The sequence below is a fragment of the Budorcas taxicolor genome, chromosome 16 (assembly GCF_023091745.1).
Source record: "Budorcas taxicolor isolate Tak-1 chromosome 16, Takin1.1, whole genome shotgun sequence".
Lineage (NCBI taxonomy): Eukaryota > Metazoa > Chordata > Mammalia > Artiodactyla > Bovidae > Budorcas > Budorcas taxicolor.
In genome coordinates, this window is record NC_068925.1 from 67,916,023 (window position 1) to 67,943,419 (window position 27,397).

The following is a 27,397-nucleotide window of genomic DNA, read 5'->3' on the forward strand; positions in this document are numbered from 1 at the left end:
AAAAACATTCCAGTCAGGGAGAGTACCAGTGCAAAGGCAGGAAAAGAGAAGCAGGTATCAAATGTAGCCTCAGAAGAATTCAGTATTGCCCAAGGAAAGCCTGTGATAATGCATTTATTTTTCTAATAGAACCACCTATTCTGGAAGACCTAGAGCCTCCATATAACACTCCATTCCAAGAAAGAGTGGCCAACCAACGCATTGCATTTCCATGTCCTGCAAAAGGTGTGTACGACTTGGTCACATGGGCATTGGCATAATGTTGCATTGTTCTAGAATTCTGTATTGAACCCCAGGCATCATTAAATTCTACTCTTCAGTCCTTGTTATAACATTTGTGCAAAATGGAAACTAACACTTCTTTCAAATAAGAACTCTTTAAACTAGGTATTCTTCCCTCCAGGTGTTTTATTTCCTTCACTGGAAATACCTTCTGTTCTTTCAGACTTGCCTAAGCCGGTATGTTTTCCAGTTCGTTCATGCTCCTTCCTGTGACTTAGTTCATTTTATTTCTGACAAGATTTCTCTTTATAATGTGACAGAGCTATTCAAAATATTGCATATTTATCTCAGTCAGGGGTATATATTAGGACCATCCCCTTGTTACTCTTCTTTTCTAAAAACTCCTTTCTAGATTTCTCCTCTACTGGTAATTCTGGAGTCAGGTAGTAACTTGGCTCTCTGATGCTTGTCCAAACTCCTCCTTTCCCTGAATTTCTGGGCTTTCTATCCCATCATATTTCCTGGCAGGAGATGGTTATTCTTTCTCCTCCAAAGCCTATAAAAAGGGTCACTATCGCCTTACCCTGGATGCCCAATAGGTGGCCCAGAATATTCTCTTTCACATAATGTTCATCTGCAGTGACTCAAATGAGTCTGTACTAATTCTGGCAAAAACCGAGCAGTACCCTTTCCATCATCTCCTGGAGGAATCCATGCTCCTACATGAGCCTCTTCGTTGTTGTTCCTGGAGACACTGGAAGTTGAAGGACCTTACAGCTCTCTCTGTTTCTACAGCAAGATTTTGCATCTCTTAACAATATCTCTCTCATCAATGATTATTTTCTACCAGCATTCAGAAAAAGGTAACTCTGATAAGCTCTTCAGATATGTAAAGAGTTGTCAGTAACTGTTCCTGGGGTCAGTGATGGTTTCCCTGATGGCTTCCAGTGGTAAAGAATCTGCCTCCTATGCAGGAGACATGGATTCAGTTGCTGGGTTGGAAGATCCCCTGGAGAAGGAAATGGCAAACCTTTCCAGTATTCTTGCCTGGAGAATCCCCATGGACAGAGAGCCTGCCAGACTGTAGTCCATGGGGCCTCAAGAGTCAGACACAACTTAGCAGCTACACCACCACCACCATTCCTAGGGTCAGTGGGTGGTGGTGGTAGGCAAGGCTGGAGAAGAATCCTTGAGAAAGGTAGGTTCAAGTAAGTTCTGTGGGCGCTCACTCCCAAGGGAGCCCTGCTAGTGGTGCTATTGCTGAGTACTCTCCACTGAATCCCTGACTTACAAGCTGACTTGAATGTCCCTTTTCCAGTTTGATATACTACCTCTTCCTAGTTTCCTAGTTCACCTGGGATAGAATTCTTGTGTTAATTTAAAATTGCTGTGTTCAGTCGCTCAGTCATGTCTGACTTTTTGAGACCCCACAGATTGCAGCATGCCCAGGCTTCCCTGTCCTTCTCCATTTCCTGGAGTTTGTTCAAACTCATGTCCGTTGATTCAATGATGCCATCCAGCCATCTCGTCCTCTGTCGTCCCCTTCTAGCTTAGTGCCTTTCATTATCTTTGCCATGAATTTCATCTTGACCTGGTTGTTCTACCATTGAGAAAGTAAAGATAATGCAATTTATTTCTTGAGTTCAGTTCAGTCCAGTTGCTCAGTCGTGTCCGACTCTTTGCGACCCCATGAATCGCAGTACACCAAGCCTCCCTGCCCATCACCATCTCCCAGAGTTCACTCAAACTCACATCCATCGAGTCAGTGATGCCATCCAGCCATCTCATCCTCTGTCGTCCCCTTCTCCTCCTGCCCACAATCTCTCCCAGTCTTTTCCAATGAGTCAGCTCTTCGCATGAGGTGGACAAAGTACTGGAGTTTCAGCTTCAGCATCAGTCCTTCCAAAGAAATCCCAGGGCTGATCTCCTTCAGAATGGACTGGTTGGATCTCCTTGCAGTCCAAGGGACTCTCAAGAGTCTTCTCCAACACCACAGTTCAAAAGCATCAATTCTTCAGCGCTCAGCTTTCTTCACAGTCCAACTCTCACATCCATACATGACCACTGGAAAAACCATAGCCTTGACTAGATGGACCTTTGTTGGCAAAATAATGTCTCTGCTTTTTAATATGCTGTCTAGGTTGGTCATAACTTTCCTTCCAAGGAGTAAGTGTCTTTTCATTTCATGGCTACAGTCACCATCTGCAGTGATTTTGGAGCCCCCAAAAATAAAGTCTGACACTGTTTCCACTGTTTCCCCATCTATTTCCCATGAAGTGATGGGACCAGATGCCATGATCTTCGTTTTCTGAATGCTGAGCTTTAGGCCAACTTTTTCACTCTCCTCTTTCACTTTCATCAAGAGGCTCTTTAGTTCCTCTTCACTTTCTGCCATAAGGGTGGTGTCATCTGCATATCTGAGGTTATTGATATTTCTCGCGGCAATCTTGATTCCAGCTTGTGCTTCTGCCAGCCCAGCATTTCTTAATTTGCTTTTTCATTTATTAGCTTAACAAATATTAGTTGAGAAGTTTGCAAAGTCCATTAAGGAATAAGTAGGATGTAAGGAAATGATTATAACCCACTTTTATCCTTGGCAACATGTGCAATTGTAGTCCATCAGTTTTATATTCTCTTCATCAGTCAGCATCTTACGGTGAAATATGTAAGATTTTTAGTTTTTCCCATAAATATAGTCATTTTTATAATTCAGTCATTAATAGTCAGTCAGTTTTATAATACTTTGACTCAATTTGAGTTTAATCTTAATGATACATTCTGTGTATTCCTGCCTTTTGTGTACTTGTCTTTGATATATGACCATTCTCCATTCTTTGATATTTTTATTTTGCTTTAAGATTATTAGCCATGTCTCATACAATATATTGATTTTATTTAATGTGCTTTATTTTTTATATAAATTAAGTAAAATATGAAAGTGCTTAGAATGGTGCCTGGCATATTCTTTGCTGTATAAATAGATTCATGTTATAGAGTTAATCTTTGTCTATTTCCAGTATGTCCTTTAGGCTCCATTATGCATTTTAAGACTTTTTTTTATCACTTGTATTCATATAATGTCCATTCACTCTGTTGGTCATAAATAAATCCAGGAAAGCAGTTCTGCTCACTGTTTTCTCAACTTTATTTTCAGTATAAAAACTCAAGAATCAATCTGTGCCCTCTCTTTAACAGAGTGGGATCCCCACAAGATGTGTGAGTAGCAGATGCTGCTCATCTCTGCTCTATCAGGACTGTTTAAAATGTGAATGATGAAGCGTCATTTCTGTACATCATTCCTTTCCTCTTTGTGTTTGCATAATCTTCACGTCTGTTCCTCTGAGTATCTTATTTTTGCTCTTCCTTTATTATCACCCCAAAGCTCTGCCTATCTCTAGTCTTTTTAACTAAAATAGCTTTTTCTCTCATTAATACCATGAACCCACTCAAGAAAATGTTTTGCTTATTATCATCTGAATGTCTTGATAAAAATGCCTTTGATCAAATTCTACACTGGAGACCTTAGATCTTTTAAAACCAGTCAGGAAATAGAGAGATGACATACCATAATCTCTGCAAAATTCCATATCTTGAAGGTACCTAAGGATACATAGTATAATGATGAGAAATTTTATTTCTCCTCAAGATAGTTGATATTTAATAGTGATTTCTAACTTTGTTGTAAAATTTCACAAAGCTTTAATTTCTTTCTTAGGTACCCCCAAACCAACCATCAAATGGTTGCGGAATGGTAGAGAGCTGACAGGCCAAGAGCTTGGTATTTCTATATTAGAAGACGGGACATTGTTGGTTATTGCTTCTGTTACACCATATGACAACGGGGAGTATATTTGTGTGGCAGTCAATGAAGCTGGAACCACAGAAAGAAGATATAACCTCAAAGTCCATGGTGAATACAGATAAAGTCATATAACTGAATATGTAATATGTTCAAATTCCTTTATATGTTTTCCTTTCAGTGTAGTATCATTTAATATTTACATAAAAAGACATGTTATCAATTTAAAAACTAGTAGTCTAACTTCATGTATTCATTTGACTTAAAATTTCATATAATTTTTTTTGTGATTTTACATCATTGAAAATTCAAATGGTAGAAAAAGATACAAAGTCAAAAGTCTTCTGGCACTGAGCTAAGCAATCTACTTTATCCTCCCTCTGGGCAAGGAAAGTTGTTAGGGGTATGTATGTGTTTGTGTGTATCTTCCCAGAGATATTTTCTGCAAAAATGAAGAAATACGAATATATATTTCATTCTTTGTTACATATAAAAAGAATTTATAGTAGACCGTTTTATCCATTACTGTATACCTTGCCTGTATCATTAAATACTCTATCTTAGAGTATTCCTAACTCTTATTTATGCCTAACTAGGATCCCCCTGTACCATAACTTAGCTTTCTTTGATAAGCTCATAGTGAACATAAATGTTCATATTAATGATGAACATTTAATTAGGTAACACTTGTATACTATTTTAAGTAATGCTTCAGTGAAAATCATGTACATATGGCGCTTTGCATGAGTCAAAGAATATATACACTTAAAAATTAATGGATATTGTCTTCCATAAATACTGGGCAATATTCATTCTTATCAGCAAAGTAGTCCCACATAACTTGAGACGAGCAGTTTGCATTTTGAGTGGTATGTGAAATAAATAGTTTCTCCCTTAAATTTATCCTTAATACATAACTGAATTTTTTTCATTTTTCATTTTTCATTTTCAGTTTTAATTCATACCTGAATAATTAAAGTAAAAATTTAGTGAGTTACTTATAAATATATGGTCAAGACTCTTCATTTCATAATAAAAGCTTTGCTTAAGTATGACCAACCTTTTCTAGCTCTCAAATACCTCAGATTTGCTTTCCAAAGTCCTGGTAAAGAAACTATATATAATATTTATTTTAAGCTAACTACAGTTCCTCACGTTTTGCAGTTCCTCCAGTAATTAAAGATAAAGAACAAGTAACAAATGTGTCCGTGTTGGTCAACCAGCCAACCAGTCTCTTTTGTGAAGTTGAAGGTACTCCATCTCCCATCGTTATGTGGTATAAAGATGATGTTCAGGTAAATGGAGATGTCCAGATACGCGTACATCTTTGCTTATGCCTCTGAAATTAATCATTCAGATGTGACGGTCTTATTAATAGCAATATAAACACTTCGCTTCAAATTTTAATTAGGCCTTTTTATTAGGATTGGAAATAACATTGACCCTTTTGGCCTTAAAAGGTGACTGAGAGCAGCAGTATTCAGACTGTAAACAATGGGAAGATATTAAAGCTCTTCAGAGCCTCTCCAGAGGACGCAGGAAGATATTCCTGTAAAGCAGTTAATGTTGCAGGCGCTTCTCAAAAGCATTTTAACATTGATGTGTTAGGTAAGGAAAATATTCTTTTAAAAAACTACGATTCAAATGTGTTTTATATAGCATAGCACTGACTGTATTAAAGAGTTAAAGAGATGAAAATTTGATAGATTCCTTTTACTCATTTTTGTCTTTAATATTGGTTAATCAGAACTATATGATATAGAAAGTTTATAGATATTTGTTATTTATCATATAGTGATGTCTCTGGGTACATGCTACTGTCTTATACATAAAATTACTAAATTACTGTTCTTGTCAGTTTTTCTATTGAGGTGGTCAGGAAATTCTTTGGGCGGTAACTATAGAGGATAATGCAGGTAAAATTCATTCATTTGCTGACCTCCAATGGCACCCCACTCCAGTACTCTGCCTGGGAAAATCCCATGGACGGAGGAGCCTGGTGGGCTGCATCCATGGGGTAGCTAAGAGTTGGACAAGACTGAGCAACGTCACTTTCACTTTTCACTTTCATGCATTGGAGAAGGAAATGGCAACCCACTCCAGTGTTCTTGCCTGGAGAATCCCAGGGACGGGGGAGCCTGGTGGGCTGCCGTCTATAGGGTTGCACAGAGTCAGACATGACTGAAGTGACTTAGCAGCAGCAGCAGCAGCAGCCTGAAGCTCCTGGGTTGTACTTGAGCTGATAAATGTAATAATTCACCCTCCTCTGCATTCTGAATAATTTCTGTAACTAAATTACCTCAGCCCTAATTCTAATTAAGTGGGGAGAATTCTGAGAACAGGTTGAAACTGAAATAAATTGGTGTTTAAAATATTTAAAATGTTTGAATCCTAATCATAAATTAAAATTTTCAAAAGTTTAGCTTGTGAATTATTTTTGCTGATTAAAGTTCACTTTGTGATAAAATGACTCCCTTCATGTTCAATATTTTTCTCCTCAAAGGACATATGATTTGTAAGTCTAGAGTGGAAATGAGGTCTGGGGATGATCCTGCGTTAGAGTGATCATTCATCAACTGCTATAACATAAAAACTCTGCCTCAGAAGTGTTGTCAAAGCCTGAAGTACTTTGCATTCCTCTACCAAAATTACCATTATTATCTATAAGTATCAGCTATAGAAACCAAGTAATCTTTCTGTTATCAGTCTCATTGGCATTATTTATCTTGGTACTCATTTCCTCTCCTGACTTTTACTGCTCCCTGTGTGCTGATGACGTCCACATTTTTATCTCCAACTCAGACTTCTTTTCTGAGCTCTCAGGCTATATGTCTAATCTTCTCCACAGTATCTTAGCTTTTTTAGCTCAATATCTTTGGCTCAATATCTTAGTTACATAGAGAACAGAAAGAAAGAAAATGAAGTTGCTCAGTCATGTCTGACTCTCTGCGACCGTCCATGGGATTTTCCAGGCAAGAGTACTGGAGTGTATTGCCATCTCCTTTTCCAGGGGATCTTCCTGAGCCAGGGATTGAACCTAGGTCTCCCACATCGTGGGCAGACGCTTTAACCGTCTGAGCCACCAGGGAAGTCATTCAGAAAGGTCTCAGTAAATGTCTGTTCTGGGCACCTTCAGTGGTCACATCATAGTGACCATCACCTCCATACTACCACTTGCTTTTGCCACAACCTGGCACCGAGTCTTCCTAACTCCCTCTTCCCAACTCTGTGAATTTGTCTATATCCTGTTAAGTCTGCTTCTTAATCCCATGTCAGTTACAAACTGAATTAATGTAATAGCCTCCTAACAAGCCCACTTCATCCACTCTTTGCCACTGGAATATGATCTTCATTTGGAAGCCAGCATGGTCTTAAAACAAATCTGATCACCACCCGCCCCTCCTGGCATTGATCCTTTTAGTGCCTGATCATTCCTTGGAGCCTCATATGGTAAAAAAAAAAAATCCTCCTGCAGTGCGAGAGACCTGGGTTTAATCCCTGGGTTGGGAAGATCCCCTGGAAGAGGACATGGTTACCTACTCCAGTATTCTTGCCTGGAGAATCCCCATAGACAGAGGAGCCTGGCGAGCTACAGTTCCTGGGGTCCCAAAGAGTCAGACATGACTGAGCGGCTAAGCACAGCACAACACGTGGCTCTGCAGATGAAGGTCAATCACCATAACATGATGTGAAGGGAGAGGATTTGAAGTTCAGGGAAGTTTATGGGAGCTCTTTAATATGCTTGATAATTCTAACAATAAAAACTAGCACCTTTTCACATGAGATATAATGTGAATCTTTTCACATTTTATCTGACATGCAATTTTAGCATAGGAGGCCTTTAAAAGAGACAAGGGTAGTATATTTCAAACAACACTATGGTATAATATGTAGAATTTGAACATTATCAGATTGTCGTTGACTATGTCATTCATTATTTAAAATGGATAGCCATAGTAAATTTCATTATATGAGCTTCACTGCTCATTTATATTCTAAACTCCTTTTGTGTGTTGGTTTAATGTTGCTCAAAATGAATTCTTTATTACCACAATTCTTCCAAGTAATTTTCTGCTGTCAGATCTTTCGTGAATGTGTTCCTGTATTTAAATTTGATATTTGGGTCTACAGATGTGATATGAAAACAGGATTATTGCATAATATTTTCTTTTTGACAAAAACTTGTTGAAATATTATAGAAATCATTATCTTCTCTCCCCTCTCTACTCTTTTTGCTAAGTCGTAGATTTTCATGATAAAATATCTTTGTTTAAGTCCCGCCCACCATAATAGGTGCTGGTTCCCCTGGTGAAATCTCAGTTGTCCTGAACCAGGATACCACACTTGAATGCCAGGTGAAAGGCACCCCCTTTCCCGTTATTCACTGGTTCAAAGATGGCAAGTGAGTACTTTTTCTATATTTGTTGCAAGGGTCCAACTGTTTGTAAATAGATGTGGATTTTCTCCCTCTTAAGTATCTTACCAGCTAGAGTGTTATTAAGTGAACATGAAGGAAAAGCAGTATTCAAAAATGGTCTCAAATTTATGAATTATAAGATGCTTTATAAATGCTAGGAATTTATTTTAGAGACATGGAGAAATTCAATTTGTTATACACTGAATATATGCAAGGGCTTTCCTGGTAGCTCAACTGGTAAAGATTCTGCCTGTAAGGCAGGAGCACCCGGTTCAATTCCTGGGTCGGGAAGATCCCCTGGAAGAGGGCATGGTAACCCACTCCAGTATTCTTGCCTGGAGAATCCCAATGGACAAAGGAGCCTGGCAGGCTACAGTCCATAGAGTTGCGTAGAGTTGAACACAACTGAAGCAACTAAGCACAAATATATATTAAGAGCAACAAAGGAAAAAATGCAAGATCCAAATAAAGAACTAATCTTATGTTTACATGGAATTTTGTGCATTATTAAAAAATGAAATTTGCTTATGACATCAAGATAAATACTTAAGCTAGTTTACAATATGGGCAAAAAGAACACCCCCTAAAGAGCAATTAAATGTTTCCTAGACTTCAAGTTCAAGGGCTGCTGAGGTTTGCCCTCATTGATAATAGGTGCAATGATGTGTATTGCTCATGAGAGCTTATCTGTTACAGCATGGTCACAGTTTGTGTATTTTTATAATTTTTGAAAGTAGGTATCTAAGACTTAAGTAGCAAAAAGTAAAGATTTGCAGTGTATGAAACAAAGGATTATATGAAAAGTTTTTATATGTTAAGAAAGACAACATAGGAAAATGTGTGGAGGGTATAAACAGGCAATTAGAAAGTTATATAGTTAAGCAATAAATGTTTTAAAAGATGCTCACCTTCAATAATTTGGCGAGGGCAAGCAAAAATAACATGACTTTGTTTTTCATAGGTCAGTTTGGCAAAAAAATAGTAGAAGTTTGAAAAATATCAGTTGTTGTCTTAGAGTTTGGTAGGTTAGGATATAATACTCTGATGGAACAAGGTATTAATAAATTAGTACTCTGAAAGCCAATTTGGTGATATCTATTAAAATTTAAATGTTCGTATGCTCTAATACAGCAGTTATACTTCCAGTGTCTAGGAAAGGGAAGTCAATTGTCTGTTCCATAGGAAGGCTTGTATGTTAATTCTCTCTGAAACAATGATGGCAGAAAGGTGAAAACTGCTTAAGCTTGACCTTGGGAGAATGGATAGGTGACATGCAGCGTTGTCATATTGTGAAACACTGAACAGCAATTAAAAAGAAAATCAAGCTGTGGGCACCAAAATTATCTCCATAGCTATTGTCAAGTTAAAAATAGAACAATAATACAAGGCCATTTATGTATAACAACTTGAGATTCCTCTAGCAATATGTTTCTGAGTGGAAATGTTTAGAAAAATGTGTGCAAGAACACAAACTGATAATGGTAAGAGGAAAGAATTACGTTGTGGCAATAAACCAAGAAGACCTTTTCTTATTATAATGCTTTTTTTGTTTCAGTTTTTATGAAACTTGCATAGTGAGCAATCAGTGAAAGCTTTAAAGTTGCTTAAATCTGAGTAGCATTATCAAGTATTCCACTTCTTTAAACAGAATACATTTAAGTAAGGAACTTTATTCTGTCAGTTTTCGGGAACTTCAAACAAAGTGTCATACCAAGGAATAATAAGGGATGCTGTCGCAGAAAATGAAAAGTGTTTTCTTTAATCTTGTAGTCTTAGTACTGACTTTTAATATAGCACTGCATTCATTTATCATGTGGCAAATTCCCTGCAGCTTTTTAAAAACAAGATATAGGTCTTCCTGAAAGAATATCAATGGGATTTTAAAGGTATGACTCTTAAGATATCATAGACTTTAATAAACATGATGTTTTAAGTATTAAATAAAGCTGCTACCAAATATAAAGCAGTCACATAATAGTAGTTGGTAAATGACTGAATAGTGGAAAAAGACTCCTTGACAAATACATATGAACTACCTTTGGGATAAATATCTTTCAGTATTTCAGTATTATGAAAGCATTCATATTTATTATAATACCTACTTATTAGGAAAGTAGACATTGTCTTTAGTTAGTAATAACTATGTGTTGTGAATATTTTTCCAGGTATTATAGTATTAGTTTACAAATAATATTGCTTTGCTTGAAGCTCCTATACACTTAAATTTTCTACCATCATTCAGAAAAGAAAAACTATCTATATAAATTTAAAAAAGGGGAGTGGTGAATGAATGAAATAAAATGTTTTATTATTACTGTTCAACAATTTAAGTTTAAAAGGAAGAATCTTTCATCTCAAAGTGATAATTAACTTTCATTAATAAAGTGATTTATTAATAATTATTAATAAATCCCACTTATTAATCCCATTTATTAATAAATTATTAATAATCCCACTCTTCTGAACAGGAGTACTTAATCATATCATTGCATTTTTTAGATTCCAACTAAAAAATTCAACTTTGATCCATATTTTTAAACTCATACAACTTAATGATTTCTGTTGTGATTAATAAAACAGAAAGTGTTTAGGAAAATGAAAATGGAGCCATAGAATAAAATTGTATTTTTTCTAGGCCTTTATTTTTGGGAGACCCTAATATTGAAATTCTAGACAGAGGACAAGTTTTACACTTAAAGAATGCACGAAGAAGTGACAAGGGACGCTACCAGTGTACTGTGTCTAATGCAGCTGGCAAACAAGCCAAGGATATAAAACTGACAATCTATAGTAAGTGTGACTTTCTTATGCTTTTTACTATTATTATCAGTTCTCATTATACATTGAAAATCAGGGTTGCTCTTTTATTCAATGCAAAATAATTTTAAATGGTACTTACTTCAAGGGAAAAAGCCTATCTTCTTCTGTTTTAAGCTAGAACGTTGTATCCAATTTTAATGCATTTTATCATTAAGTATGTATTTCTTCAGGGTCTAGTGATTTTCATATGATCTCCCTTAAGAGGTCAGGTATTCCCTTATTTGTTAGTGGAACATAAGTTAAATGTCTGTATACCTCGAGAGGTTTTTAAAGAGCTCTAAAAAGAGTAGAGATGAATGAAATAAAATGAAGTTGATAGTATGCAACCAAGTCAGTTATTCTATTTTCATTCTATCTTGGTCTTTCTTCAGACCACATGATAATAATTTAAATATTTTAAGCAGTGCTGTTCTTTTCTCTCAGTTAAGTCCCCATCAGAGGTATGTAGCCCTTGTTTCACTAAAACTTTCAATATCCTCTGAGGAAGATGACCACTCAAGTCATTTTATTTTTATGCCAGGAGCCATGGAAGGTATTTGATTATTCTGTTGTAGGCACAAAGAATTACACCATAGAAAGGAGTAGAACTCATCAGGTCAGTCAGGCTTATTGGTGGCTCTGCTCCCTGCACTGTCTTCTTTCTGTAGCATATGACACTCAGGAAAAGTTCAGATACCTCAGAAACTTCTGCAGGATCTTCCCAATGCAGAGCAATCACATAATGACTCTGTTCCATTGTCCTAGTTTCCCTTACAGCACGGATCACTGTCTGATAGTTTAATTGCTTAATTATGGGTTTATTTACTTATTTGCTGTTTCTCTCCAAGGAAAGTAACTTCGGAAGGACCTTGCTTTGCATATTCACTAATGTCTGATAGCATGCACACAGGCATTCAGTAGCTCTCAAGAAGTATTTGCTCAGTGAATAAATTATCTAGTGACAGACTTTTCAGTATGGTAACCATCAGCTATAGTTGACTGCTGAGCACTGGAAATGTGGCTAGTTCAAATTGAGACAGGCTGTAAATAAAGAATGTTGTGGAGTCACAAAGTTGTGTCTGACTCTTTTGCAACCCCATGGACTGTAGCCTGCTAGGCTCCTCTGTCCATGGGATTTCCCAGGCAGCAACACTGGAATGGGTTGCCATTCCCTTCTCCAGGGGATCTTCCTGACACAGAGGTCAAACCCACATGTCCTCCAGTGCAGGCAGATTCTTTACTGCGAAGCTACCAGGAAAGATCTCAAAGACAAACCTAATATGAAAATAGAATGGGTAATAATTTTATCATCTGAAATGATGATATTTTAGATATATTGAACTAAGTAAAATGTGTCATTTTCATGTTTTTAATGTGACTGTTAGAAATTTTTAAATTATATATATGGTCAGTATATTTCTGTTGGACAGTGATTGTTTGGTCATCAATAAGAACTTGGGCTTCTGAGTTAAGCCAACTTGGGTTCAGATCCAACTTACGCCACTTACTAGCTTTGCAACTTTGAACAAATTGCCTAACACCTCTGAGCTTCAGTTCCTCATTTCTAAAATGGGGATAATAATAGCACCTGGGCAGGAAGAGAAGGGGACGACAGAGGATGAGATGGCTGGATGGCATCACTGACTCGATGGACGTGAGTCTGAGTGAACTCCGGGAGTTGGTGATGGACAGGGAGGCCTGGCGTGCTGCAATTCATGGGATCGCAAATAGTCAGACACGACTGAGCGACTGAACTGAACTGAAACACGACTGCAGACAACCTGGCATTATGTATTAACTCTTTTGAATCAAAGATTTTGCTTAATACAGGCTTTTAAATCATTTCTGTCTATAAATAGAAGCGTGTGGAAGAAATTAGTCTTGAATAGACATGTCCTCCAAAGCACAGTAATGTTACTGAAAAATTAGCTATATAGGCATCCGAGTTAAACAAAAGTACTATTGCTACCATTGGCCTCCTACCAGAACCAGGCTTTTAAACAAAAGGTGCAATATTTCCCTTAAGCTGTTAAGTAGTCTTCTCTACATTGTTGCATTGTTGCCAAAGTCTGTGATGAATACTTGTGGTGATTCAATGAGACTCCTACTTCCATAGGACTTGGGTTCTTTCATTTCAGATCCCCTTGTTCATTCAGTATCATGCCCTCAGGCACGCAGAAGAGAAGACTCTGTAATGAATGATTAAACCTCCTGAGATTGTCAGAGATGAAAGGCGTTGTAACACTGAAATTTTAAGTATTATAATTCAGGAAATAATACCATTTCTTCTCAGGCAAGCTCGTCTACACCTCTGAGTGTGTAATCTTAAGCTTATTTTATTTCACTTGCAAAAATGCTTTTATTTATAAGAATAAATGAAACATATAGCATACTTGGATGAACTAGGAGAAATACTAATATAGATCTCAGGTTAAGAATATGTTTCTCACTGCAGCTGATTCACTCATTTTCTTTCTTTATGTGAGGATAAAGCAGGTGGATCTGATGCACCTGAAAGGCAGAAATGCACAGTTTGCCTGAATAAGGAAAGAAATGGAGAGAAAATATGAGTAAAAAATAAAAGATATGGAGAGAAAATGGGGGGAAAAGGAAATAAATGAGCATTTAATAACCTGTGGGGAGATCATGCAAATTCATAGCTAGTAGTCTGAGGTAAAGATTTTTTACTTAATCGTGGATAAGTTTCAGATCTGAAAATTTCCCCAAATGGTATAAAAGTTTTTGAGTGTATATAAAAGTTTTGGTATAAAAGTTTTGAGTGGTACATTTTAATGTACAATGAATTCATAGCATTTACCAGTAATACCTTTCCTCAAACAGAAGTACAGGACCCAGAAAAGTATATGTGAATTAAATTGAAGCAGGAAGAAATGTGTATCTGGGAAATTTAAACAGTAGACGGTGTATTGTTCTGCTGTCAGCTAGAAATGTTTTTTGAGTAATTTTTCTCAAGTCATAAATACAAACTTTTTAAATAAACCCTTTTCAGTACAAGTGATATTCCTTTGTAAGAGGGTAAGGGGCTGTTTGAACCTATGTTCTTGACTTCATTAATGTATCATCCAACTAATTAGGCTAGCCAGTTTATTTAGACACTTGGAGCCATGAAGTTGATAAACATTTCCAGATTAATGTCAATAGGCTGAAATCAAAATTAAAATTTAAAGTCTGAGTAAATATCCTTTCTAAAGATTTAAAAATGGTGGCTTGAATTTATATTAACCAATTATTTATAGCAGAACTTGACAAACCTTTTTTTATAAGGGGAAAGATGGTAAATAGATAGGTTTGGGCTGCCGTCTCTGGGGTCGCACAGAGTCGGACACGACTGAAGTGACTTAGCAGGAGCAGCAGCAGCAGGTAGGTTTACTTATTGATGATTAGATTCAAAGAATTAAATCTGATAGACAGAATGCCTGAAGAAGTATGGACAGAGTTTTGTAACATTGTACAAGAGGCAGTGACCAAAACCATCCCAAGAAAAAGAAATGTAAGAAGGCAAAGTGGTTGCATGAGGAGGCTTTACAAACAGCTGAGGAAATAAGAGAAGCTAAAAAGCAAGGGAGAAATGGAACTATATATGCAACTCAATGAATGCAGAGTTCCAAAGAATTTCAAGAAGAGATAAGAAGGCCTTCTTCAATAAACAGTGCAAAGGAATAGAGGAAAACAACAGAATGGCAAAGACTAGAGATCTCTTCAAGAAAATTTCATGTAAGAATGTGCACAATAAATGATAGAAACAGTAGGACCTAACAGAGGCAGAAGAGATTAAGAAGAGCTGGCAAGAATGCACAGAAGAACTATACATTAAAAAGGTCTTAATGACTGGGATAACCATGATGGTATGGTCACTCACCTAGAGCCAGATATCCTGGAGTGTGAAGTCAAGTGGGCCTTAGGAAACATCACTATGAACAAAGCTCATGGGGGGTGATGGAATTCCAGCTGAGCTTCTTCAAATCCTAAAAGATGATGCTGTTAAACTTCTGCATTCCATATCCCAGCAAATTTGGAAACTCAGCAATGGCCACAGGATTGGAAAAGGTCAGTTTTCATCCCAATAGCAAAGATGAGCAATGCTAAAGAATGTTCATACTACCATACAATTGCATTCATTTTCCATGCTAGTAGGATTATGCTCAAAATCCTTCAAGCTGGGTCTAAGCATTACTTGAATTGAGAACATCTAGATGTACAAGCTGGGTTTAGAAAAGGCAGAGAAACTCGAGATCAAATTGCCAACATTTGTTGGATCATAGAGAAAGCAAGGGAATTCCAGAGAAATATCTACATCTGCTTCATCAACTATGCCAAAGCCTTTGACTGTGTGGATCACAGGAAACTGTGGAAAATTCTGAAAGAGATGGGAATACCAGACCACCTTACCTGCCTCATGAGAAATCTATATGCAGGTCAAGAAGCAACAGTTAGAACCTTATGTGGAACAACTAACTGGTTCAAAATTGGGAAAGGAGTATGTCAAGACTGTAAATTGTCACCCTGTTTATTTAACTTATATGCAAAGTACATCATGCAAAATGCCAAACCGAATGAGTTACAAGCAAAGACATTACTTTGCCAACAATGGTCCATATAGTTAAAGCTATAGTCTTTTCAGTAGTCATGTATGGTTGTGAGAGTTGGGCCATAAAGAAGGCTGAGCACTGAAGAATTGATGCTTTTGAATTGTGGTGCTAGAGAAGACTCTTAAGAGTCCCTTGGACTGCAGGGAGTTTCAACCAGTCAGTCCTAAAGGAAATTGATCAACCCTGGATACTCATTGGAAAGACTGAGCTCCAATACTTTGGCCACCTGATATGAAAAGCTGACTCATTGAAAAAGACCCTGATGCTGGGAAAGATAGAAGACAAAAGGAGAAGAGGGCAGCAGACGATGAGATCTTTAGATAGCATCAGTGACTCAATGGACATGAACTTGGGCAAACTCCAGGAGATAGTGAGGGACAAGGAGGCCTGGCGTGCTGCAGTCCATGGGGTGGCAAAGAATCAGACACAGCTGAGCAACTGAACAACAACAAAGTTGGAAAATATTTTAGGTTTTTCAGACTGTGAGAAAATCAATGATATTATGTAGGTATTTACATAAAAAATAGAAATAAATGTCTACCAATTGTTAGGTATTCTGTCTTTCTGATAATTATAAAAATTGTAAAATATGTTGTAATACAAGTCTACTAACGAGAATGGAGTTCCTTTGGAAGGAGAACATTTTACTAAGAGTTCAAAGTTAATGATTACTATCACCAAAGTTGAATTCAGATGTTCATCTGTTAATACTGATCTGTAATGAGATTTTATGTATTTCGTCTTTGAAAATGTCTTTTCACGAAAATATTCAAATACTAATGTCATTTCACAAACATGATTTTAATTGATTATATTCATTACTTGAAAGGCATTTGTAGAATTCTCTTATATTCTCTTGATATTTGACTTTCACCCTGCCATTCTGCTAACCAGCTAATCAATTACAATTGAGGGTTAGATGGAAGGACCTCATTTTCAGAGATATATGGACTTTAAATGTGGAAGGTTATTCTGCATTTGCATCAAAGTCTGACAAATGTTATTGAAACTGAATGTTGAGTTCAGAAAATATATTCACTGCAAATCTGTAGGGAAATCAAGATCTAAGTTTTGTTTGACAGTGGAAAATGCATAGAGCAACTTGTGATGACTTGTGATTCAAACAACAGAATGACTATCAGCAATATAGATTTTGTATTTAAGAGCTGATTTGTCTGATAATTTTAAGTTGAATTAATTAAGAAACCTTGTCAAGTTTGTAGTAAAACTAAGTTCCACAGCCATTCAGTTGGCAATCATGGTGTTTGAGAACAATTCTCATTCAAAGAAAATTCAGTCTTAGTACTAAGCTCAAAAAATGAAAATGTAACTTTTCCACCATTAAGACATTAAACTAAGTGAGGATAATTCAGTATATTCACCTTTTAATTCTGACGAAAATTCATGGAACTAATCGTATTTAAGTCTATAAGAGCAAGTGAAAAAAAAAAAAGAGCAAGTGAGATACACCATGGACAGTACTGGCTCAGTAACTCATGAATGTTTTACACAAGTGCTTCCTGATTAATACTACAAAGAATAAAGATAGACTTTTAAAACCTTATATTTTAATAAGCCTTGTCAATTTCTCTAATAACCTTAGTAAATTTCTCTAAACTAATGGTATTTTTTATCACCATCAGTTATAGCACATCTTAACAGATTCCACTTCAGACTGTAATCGATTAATGTTTTTTCAGCTTCTTTGAAAATATTTTCATCTGCAGTTGTTCCATGCAGGCTATTCTTAGGGGCCAATTCTTCAGTATATTCAAACATGGCATTGACTCATCAAATAAAAGACAACTAACCAGTATCAGCAACATCTGTCACTGTGTTAAGGGCCAAGAATATTGTTCAGAAAAGCCCCTTTAAATAAAACTATTAATGTTGTCAATGTTCTCAACTCTTCAAGCAATTATTCTTATGGAAAAGCTAATAGTCTTAAACAAACTGATTAGACACAGTTCTTTGCTAATGCAGTCATTCTTGATTTATTATACTTAAATCACTCTTAAAGGCTTTCCTTCGTTGGCTAACAAATGAGCCACTAAGAAACTTAAATTGTAGGCTCATTTTGACTTTTTATCTTTGTGAAGAAATTCTGCTTAAGGAAACATTCCATTTTTTATTAATTTATCTGTTGTCTTTCTTTGAGTGGGAAATATTGTGACGAGTGCTTAGTTTTGTAAAGTTAGTATACACTGATTTTAATAACACTATATTTTTTCAAGACAGCTATACTGTTATTAAAAAATAAACTGAGTGCTTTGCCATTGAACTTAATAACAGAATAATCCACAATGTGCTGCGCTTTAAAAATGTTACATTTTAAAGCCCATTTTTCTCCCTTTTATTTTCAATGTTTTGATATGAGAAGTATACACTGGTAATAAAGGTAAAATAAAATATCATGGCATGGTGATATTTATGGCACTTCAAATGCTATTGCATTATAACTGTGTCACTGAAATTTATGGTGAACAACAGTGAGAAGCAATGAGAACACCATATTTGGTATTTATTGCAACAGTTAAACTTGGTCGTTGTAGAAGTAAAGTAGTCATAGACAGTACCCAAACAAAGGAACGTGACTGTGTTCCAATAAAACTTACTGGGTGTTGAAGTTGGAATTTCATATAATTTTTACATGTCACAAAATATTATTATTTTGCTTTTTTTCCAGTTGTTTAAAAATGTAAAAACTACACTTGATTCAGCATCTCCATGCTTGGCCTGTGAGCTGCTGCCCTGATCTATATAGTAAATTACCTAATAGAAAAAATATTCTACCATCAAATTCACCTCACAATGCAGGTATACATCTGAGATATTGCATGTTTAGTTCCAGACCACCACAATAAATATTGCAATAAAGTGAGTCACACACATTTTATTTTAGTTTCCCTGTCTATTAGATATACAAATATATTATGTCTTAAAACTTAATTAAAAAAATACTTTATTGCTAAAAAATACTATCATCTGAGTCTTTAGCAAGTCATAGTAGTAACATTAAAATCACTGATCAAAGCTCTCCACAACAAACATAATAATAAAGGCTTGAAACATTGATAGAACTACCAAAATGTTATGGAGATGGCAAGTAAGTAAATGCTTTTGGAAAAATAGTGCCAATACACTTATTCAATGCAGGGTTGCCACAGACCTTCAGTTTGTGAAAAATACAATGTCTGCAAAGCACAGTAAGTCAAAGTGCAATAAAATGAGGTGTGCTGTATAGTAGATCTTGCCTTCATTTATGTGTGAGAAAAAAAAATGTGTATATGAATGCTTGTCACTATGAACTGGTTCTAAGAACAATTATCAGAAAACATTACGGAATTTCACTTAGATTCAGATATTGTTTTCTAATATTCTTTTCCACTAAAAAGAACCAGAGCTTCTAGGAGAAATAGTTACTTCTAGAGCTGGGGCAGATGAGCCTGGAGCCTGTAATAGGAGCAGAAAACAAGAAAGTACTGAAATAATGTGATGTGTGTCAAAGGGGCATTCTTACCTGGAGAATCTCATGGAAAGGGGAGCCTGGTGGGCTGCAGTCCACAGGGTCGCAGAGTCGGACATGACTGAGCGACTTTACTTTCACTTTCACTTTCATGTCAAAGGGGCTTCAGTTCAGTTCAGTTCAGTCGCTCAGTTGTGTCCGACTCTTTGCGACCCCATGAATGGCATGCCAGGCCTCCCTGTCCATCACTAACTCCCAGAGTTCACTCAGACTCCGTCCATCGAGTCCGTGATGCCATCCAGCCATCTCATCCTCTGTCGTCCCCTTCTCCTCCTGCCTCCAATCCCTCCCAGCATCAGAGTCTTTTCCAGTGAGTCAACTCTTCGCATGAGGTGGCCAAAGTACTGAAGTCTCAGCTTCAGCGTCATTCCCTCCAAAGAAATCCCAGGGCTGATCTCCTTTAGAATGGACTGGTTGGATCTCCTTGCAGTCCAAGGGACTCTCAAGAGTCTTCTCCAACACCACAGTTCAAAAGCATCAATTCTTCGGTACTCAGCTTTCTTCACAGTCCAACTCTCACATCCATACATGACCACTGGAAAAATCATAGCCTTGACTAGATGGACCTTAGTCAGCAAAGTAATGTCTCTGCTTTTGCATATGCTATCTAGGTTGATCATAACTTTTCTTCCAAGGAGTAAGCATCTTTTAATTTCATGGCTGCAGTCACCATCTGCAGTGATTTTGGAGCCCCCAAAAATAAAGTCTTCTACTGTTTCCCCATCTATTTTCCATGAAGTGATGGGACCAGATGCCATGATCTTCGTTTTCTGAATGTTTAGCTTTAGGTAGGGTCAATTGGAATTGTTCTCAGTGGCCATAACTGGAAAAATTTGAACAATAAAATAATGTAGTGTTGGATTATATTCAAAGCATAAAAAGTCTCCATGAGTCTATATTGATAGAAACAGATAAAGTGGGGATGAGAGACAAATCTCCCATACAGAGAATTCTAACCCTAACCCAATACCTGTGGGATAGGAAGAGTGATTCTTTTTGAAAGGGCAAAAGAGACTAACTTTCCAGTGGAGACACATAGCAAAATCTACCTCAACCAAGTCATGAAGGTCAGCATCATCAGTGATACGCCACGTTGATAGTGTGTACCCTTGATACAGTTGATGAGAATGGCACTCTATCTCTGTGATTGTGCTTCCGAAACTCATAACTCTCGTCCCATAAGAAAAATATTCTAACATAAAAGTTTATGTAAAAAAAAAAGAAAAGACTCACATTCAGGCACATGCCATTTGATTTTTTTAAACTATTGGAATGATAGCAGAATCTTGGCATGATTGTGTTCAGAGTATATAGCAGGGCTTGAGCCAGTGGCATTGTTTTTCCAGCAGCATAGTCCTCATATGGCGTGAGAGGCCAGGCATGTGGTTGCTGAATTATGGAAGATACACATGCTACCAATTAGATGAGTATAGTTCAGTGAATGAACTCTCTGTGGTTCCAAAAAAAAAAAAAAAAAGTAGGCAAAAGTTAGACTCTACAGTTCTTACCAGTAGCTGGGTTCTAAAAGCTCTTAGACCTTTTGTATTTCCTGGGGAAAGGGCATGCATTTGTACCTCATCTGACACTTTTGCTCTCTTGGCCTGATTTCAAACTTATTGTATTTACTTTGGATTTATTTTTGTTTTGCTTTGTTTGTTAAACATGACTTTCTTAGTTACAGTAACATGATCTATTGGACTTAAATGAACCCCTGAAATGAAAACTGAGTTTCTACTTTTACTGAAATCTGACTTCCAAAAGGAGGGTGATGAAGATTGTTTTGACAAGACAGGCAACTGATTGTTGTTATTATCATTTAGTTGCTAAGTTGTATCTGACTCTGCAACCTCATGGACTGTAGCCCGCCAGGCTACTCTGTCCATGGGATTCTCCAGGCAAGACTACTGGAATGAGTTGCCATTTCCTACTCCAGGGGATCTTCCAGACTCAGGGATCGATCCCACATCTCCTGCATTTGCAGGCAGGTTCTTTACCACTGAGCCACCAGGGAATCCCCAGGCAACTAATTATCGGTAGATAAATCACAGAATTCCTAGTTGTCTCTAATTCATATTTCCTTTACTGCATTATTTAAACATCTGGAGCATTCATTTGAGACTTTTATGCAAATGCTAAAACTTAGAAGGCATGTTTGTGTTCTGAAATCCTTTGTAGTTCCGCCTAGTATTAAAGGAGGGAATGTCACCACAGAAGTGTCAGCTTTGATCAACAGCGTAATTAAACTGGAATGCGAAACACGAGGACTTCCAATGCCTGCTATTACTTGGTATAAGGATGGCCAGCCAGTCATATCCAGCTCACAAGCACTTTATGTTGAAAAGGGACAATTTCTTCATATTCCTCGAGCACAGGTCTCTGATTCAGCGGCATATAAGTGTCTAGTAACCAATGTTGCTGGAAGTGCTGAAAAATCATTCCATGTGGACGTCTATGGTAAGGAAAACACGTATGTTTTTATTATGTGTTTTCTGCCTATGCTTCCTAATACACTGACATCCAGTTTGTTCAGTGATAAATCCCTGCTGGGTTGTGTTGTCTTCTATATTCATGGATTGAAATTGGAAGAATTTGTCCCATGATTTGGAAAAAAGTTTTAAGAAACTAAGGTTGGTAAGAAGTGATCATTCATTCAGTCAATCATTTGCCTTTGGCTCCTTGGAATCTAGACCATTTGATTTTTATGGAGAAGGTAAAGTAGTTCTTAGGACTAAGATCATTCTCTCTAGTTTGTCCTTTGTAAACCAGACATGGTCTAGAGTAACCCACAATATTTAGAACAGTAGATAAGCAGAACCAAGAAGTTCTTTCCTCAATAGCTTAGTGGGGGAGGGACACGGCTATAGTCTGACTATAGTTCCTATAGTCAACCTGTATGAGTGAAAAGAAAAATCCTCTTTATTTCATTAGGGTTCCAAAGAATTGCCTGAAATATTCCTTTTTTCTGCCTCTAGTTCCTCCAATAATTGAAGGTGACCTGGCTGCACCTCTGAATAAGCAAGTGATAGTTGCTCATTCACTGACCCTGGAGTGTAAAGCTGCCGGCAACCCTCCTCCAGTTCTAACCTGGTTGAAAGATGGTGTACCTGTGAAAGTCAGTGACAACATCCGCATAGAAGCTGGTGGGAAGAAACTAGAAATCACAAGTGCCCTAGAAGTCGATAGGGGACAGTATATATGTGTGGCTACGAGTGTGGCAGGAGAAAAGGAAATCAAATACGAAGTTGATGTCTTAGGTAAATGAGAAGGCCACCCCCTGTATTCTCATATTCATAGCACTACCTGCTTTGTTTGTGAACTGCTTTTGTGTTCGTGAAATAATCAAACAGTCTTAGAGAAGGTTTAGTTGTCTGTTCAGCTCTGGGCTACATATTACTGAATGGTGGATTGACCACCAGAGTCCCAAGATCTAAAAACCTACCTAAATCTTCCATTTATTCTGATAGGTACACTTTTTAAATATATAGATGCATTTTTACATCTGTGACAATATCTGATTGCAGTGAGTGACAGCATGGTCTCTCACTGTGACCATGAGTAACATTTTTACATCTGTGATAGTATCTGTGCATTGAGTGACAACGTGTCACGAACCCTGTGCTAAACGACAAGAAACAAGTCTGTGGACCTTGGGAAGTCATCTTGTAGCTTTGAGTCTCTCTTGTAGCTTTCTTTATGAATTGAAACTTTCAATGCAGGCCCAATTTTTGAGGTTCCCTTATCTTATTCTTATGACAATAAACAGCATAAGGTATGAATCAACTATGTTCTTGTAGCATTTGCAGTGCCATAGTGCTAGATTAGCTGAGAAAAATTCACAGTGTGTCAAACGTATATTTATTGACCCTGGCAAATGCATATTATAAAACGTATATTAGAGTCCATTTCAAGTATCCTTCATGTACCAGATGACTGTGATACTTACCAGCCTTCTACAGAACAACTTAGTATTGCTTAATGTGATACTGTATTTTCTCTGGTATACATTTCTTTGTATGTTTCATCCCTCTCTTTTTCTAGTGCCACCAGCTATAGAAGGAGGAGATGAAACGTCTTACTTCATTGTAATGGTCAATAACTTGCTGGAACTAGATTGTCAAGTGACAGGTTCTCCTCCACCAACTATCATGTAAGGGCTTTGGTATGTCTTCTAAATACCTCCCACTTTTTTATTTGAGAGTTTCAGAGCTATTTTGAGAGAGGTTCTGTGTCACTAAAAAGTGATTGTATAAAGTTATACTGATTATATACCTCTTTTATTAAAAGATGTATTCTCTAATTGAGTTCGCCAAAAATTTCATTTGGCAGAAGAAAGCTGAATAAGCTTTTTGGCTAACTCAATGCAAGGCAACTTTTATCTGATATTCACAGGGCCCATAAATCTGCTCCATTAGAGGAATTCATTATATGCTCTTAAAAATTACATTTTCAGTTCATAGAAACAGAATATTAAGCATTATCTGTCAGATCTTCTTGAAGCACTGAGATGTTTAATGAACAACTAAATTTAAAACAGGGTACCAGAAATATTAGGGAAATAGAGGAACTTAACATGAATATATGATTACCAATTCTTTTTTTCTCATTCCTTCATTCACAAAGTATTCCTTGAATACTTACCTTTCATTTCTGAGGTTCTGTGTGATATGCAAACGAACAGATGCTCAACTAGTTGTTGGAATAAAATAGCTCCACACATGATTATGGGTTTCTCTAGTGCCTCAAACAGTAAAGAATCTGCTTGCAATGAGGGAGACCTGGGTTCGATTCCTGGGTTGGGAAGATCCCCTGGAGGAGGTCTTGGCAACCCACTCCAGTATTCTTACCTGGAGAATCCCGTGGACAGAGAAGCCTGGTGGACTACAGCCCATGGGGTCACAAAGAGTCGGACATGACCGAGCGACTAAGCGCACACACGTGACTATAGACTAAATGGAAAGTGATAACTCATGATCAACTGAAACTTATAAAATACCATATGATTCTAGACTTTTGTTTTGCAAATGTTTTAGGATTGTGTGTGTTTTGCTGGTTAATGTTATCTAAACATTGGAAGTGAGAAACATGTAGGAGCATTTGCTTCTTTCTGTAGCCCTGCATTAATAGAAAAATGAAGACCTGTACACATAGTTCTTCGGTTTCCCTACAATACGCCAACTTCTTTTTAAATTTTTTCTTTTCCTGATTTCCAGTTTATTTCATAGAATGAGCAAATGGGAAATTAGGCAGGTACATAATTGAGAATATGTATATATCATGCTCTTCTGTGTTGTGCTGAGTCACTTCAGTTGTATCTGACTGTTTGCAACCCTGTGTACTGTAGCCCGCCAGGCTCCTCTGTCCATGGGATTCTCCAGGCATGAATACTGGAGTGGGTTGCCATGCCCTTCTCCAGGGAGTCTTCCCAACTCGGGGATTGAACCCATGTCTCTTATATCTACTACATTAGGCAGGCAGATTCTTTACCACTAGTGCCACCTGGGAAGCCCAAATATATGTGTGCTGCTGCTAAGCTGCTGAGTCGCTTCAGTCGTGTCCAACTCTGTGCGACCCCATAGACGGCAGCCCACCAGGCTCCCCCGTCCCTGGGATTCTCCAGGCAAGAACACTGGAGTGGGTTGCCATTTCCTTCTCCAATGCATGAAAGTGAAAAGTGAAAGTGACGTCACTCAGTCATGTCCGACTCCTAGCGACCCCATGGACTGCAGCCTACCAGGCTCCTCCGCCCATGGGATTCTCCAGGCAAGAGTACTGGAGTGGGGTGCTATTGCCTTCTCCAAAATATACATGTACACATATATAAATATATAAGTCCAATATATATTAGTTAATGTTTCTCCAAGATAAGGTGGTTGATTGATGACTTAGGAATGCAGTTATTTAAAATATATCTCCAGACTTCTTTTTGCTTTATATCTATAGGTGGCTGAAGGACGGCCAGCTCATTGATGAAAGAGATGGATTCAAGATCTTACTAAACGGACGCAAACTGGTTATTGCCCAGGCTCAAGTATCAGACACAGGCCTTTATCGGTGTGTAGCAACAAACACTGCTGGAGACCACAAGAAGGAATTTGAAGTAACTGTTCATGGTATGCTGAAGAAGGAACAGGAACATTTCACGGAAAATTCATTTACACATCGTTTCAGTATCTAATTCAGATTGTGACTCATTAATCTGGATAAATCTTGAATTGTGGAAAGTAGTACAAATTTGAATGTGAATTTGGATGAAAATTTGAGTTAAATAATGGAAAATTTTAAGGCACTTTACTAACATGGAAGATTTAACCACGTGATAACCATGTGAATGAATTGAGATGGAATTTAAATGGTAGGAGGTATATTCTACATAGCATGCAAGGGTCTGAGCAATGAGATCAAAGAAGATAGAAGAGATAGGTAGCAAATGTCAAATAAAGGGGGGTTATAAGCATTCAATGGGGCTTCTCTGGTGGCTCAGAGGTTAAAGCGTCTGCCTGCAATGCGGGAGACCTGGGTTCGATCCCTGGGTCGGGAAGATCCCCTGGAGAAGGAAATGGCAACCCACTCCAGTATTCTTGCCTGGAGAATACCATGGATTGAGAAGCCTGGTCGGCTACAGTCCACAGGGTCGCAAAGAGTCGGACAGGACTGAGCGACTTCACTTTCACTTTTACTTTATAAGCATTCAAGCTTTCAGCCAGAACAGAAGGGAGAGTGAATAAAGTCATTTCCAGAAATGGAGCGTGAGGGTATGATGTGGGAACCAGGGCACATAAGTGCATTCTTGGAACTGGCATAATAGGGTTAGAATCATTACTCTAATGACAGCAGCAAACCTCTGCCAGGGTATTATGTATCTCATTTGCTAGTCGTCCTTGGGAAGGGAAGGACTGGAATAAGAAACTGGAGAGCCTTTGGAAGCTACAAGCAGAGGTTTCTATGAACATCAGTTTCATTCTTCCCAAGCAGACTGGTTTTTTTTTTTCCCCACTTTTTCAATCCCATGATAGAATATAGCCAATCCCGTTTCTTACTGTCAATTCCAGTTCTTGAGGGAGGAAATCTGGCAAGCCCAGTTTAAATCAGATTACCATCCTGGATTTAATCAGCCCTGCTGGGGACAGATTCATGTGGTATAAATATGGGTACTGGAAATGCACCCTGATTTAATGAGGCAGTTCTGGAGAAGTGGAAAGTCATAATACATTAGGAAAACAGACCAAAAGGTTGTAAGCCAAACATACATGCGGATTGCAGTTGCTGTAAACATGTTTTACTTATTCTTTGGTGAATTAGAGATCCTACTTCAGAAATAAGTAACTCTAAAATTGCTAAAAATGATAAATGAAGTGAATGGGTGAATTTATTTTGTAGTTTGTTATTTTGTCATCTTTTCCTTTCTAAATTTTAAACTTTCAAGTTCTGGATCTTTAAGTGTTGAGCCTACTGATTATGGTTTTTGTTCCCTCTCTCCCTCTGTCCCCTCCTCAACTTTCTTTTTTCTTCCTTCCTTCCTACTTTTCTCTTTTCCTTAAATCTAGTGCCTCCAACAATCAAATCCTCAGGTCTTTCTGAGAGAGCTGTGTTGAAGTACAAGCCCATCGCCTTGCAGTGCATAGCTAATGGCATTCCGAATCCATCCATCACATGGTTGAAAGATGGACAGCCTGTCAATACTGCCCAAGGAAACCTCAAAGTAAGTATGAATATTATTATGTTGAAGATGAGAAAGCTATATAAGGAGCTGTCATATTCTCTTTTCTTAGTTATAGGCTCTCCTGTTGGACAGATTTTGCAGGAAATGCACTAATATATTATGTGTTGTCCTTAGGCTTGTTTAGAATTTAGCTTAATGTTTTGACTCAAAAAATGGAATTAAAGACTAATAACTTTAACAGTGATGTTGATTTTAACATAGTGGTTGTTATTTGTATTATCTCAATGTATGCCTGTTTTACTTGTTAAAAAAAACCAGTGTCCCATAGATGAAAAGTTCATCAGTACTAAGTCAGAGTATCCCA

At 37.4% G+C, this 27,397-nt stretch overlaps 1 protein-coding gene across 1 annotated transcript in view; it reads left to right on the forward strand.

Annotated features, from left to right (window-relative positions):
* The window catches only part of HMCN1 (hemicentin 1), a 537,345-nt gene that overhangs the window by 296,114 nt on the left and 213,834 nt on the right, over positions 1 to 27,397 (forward strand). The window contains exons 25-35 of the mRNA XM_052653879.1: positions 130 to 225; positions 3,938 to 4,132; positions 5,186 to 5,316; positions 5,482 to 5,629; positions 8,297 to 8,423; positions 11,074 to 11,228; positions 21,549 to 21,827; positions 22,346 to 22,627; positions 23,412 to 23,520; positions 25,314 to 25,483; positions 26,918 to 27,072. Coding sequence (XP_052509839.1) covers positions 130 to 225; positions 3,938 to 4,132; positions 5,186 to 5,316; positions 5,482 to 5,629; positions 8,297 to 8,423; positions 11,074 to 11,228; positions 21,549 to 21,827; positions 22,346 to 22,627; positions 23,412 to 23,520; positions 25,314 to 25,483; positions 26,918 to 27,072 — 1,847 coding nt within the window. The remainder of the gene's footprint in view (positions 1 to 129; positions 226 to 3,937; positions 4,133 to 5,185; positions 5,317 to 5,481; positions 5,630 to 8,296; positions 8,424 to 11,073; positions 11,229 to 21,548; positions 21,828 to 22,345; positions 22,628 to 23,411; positions 23,521 to 25,313; positions 25,484 to 26,917; positions 27,073 to 27,397) is intronic.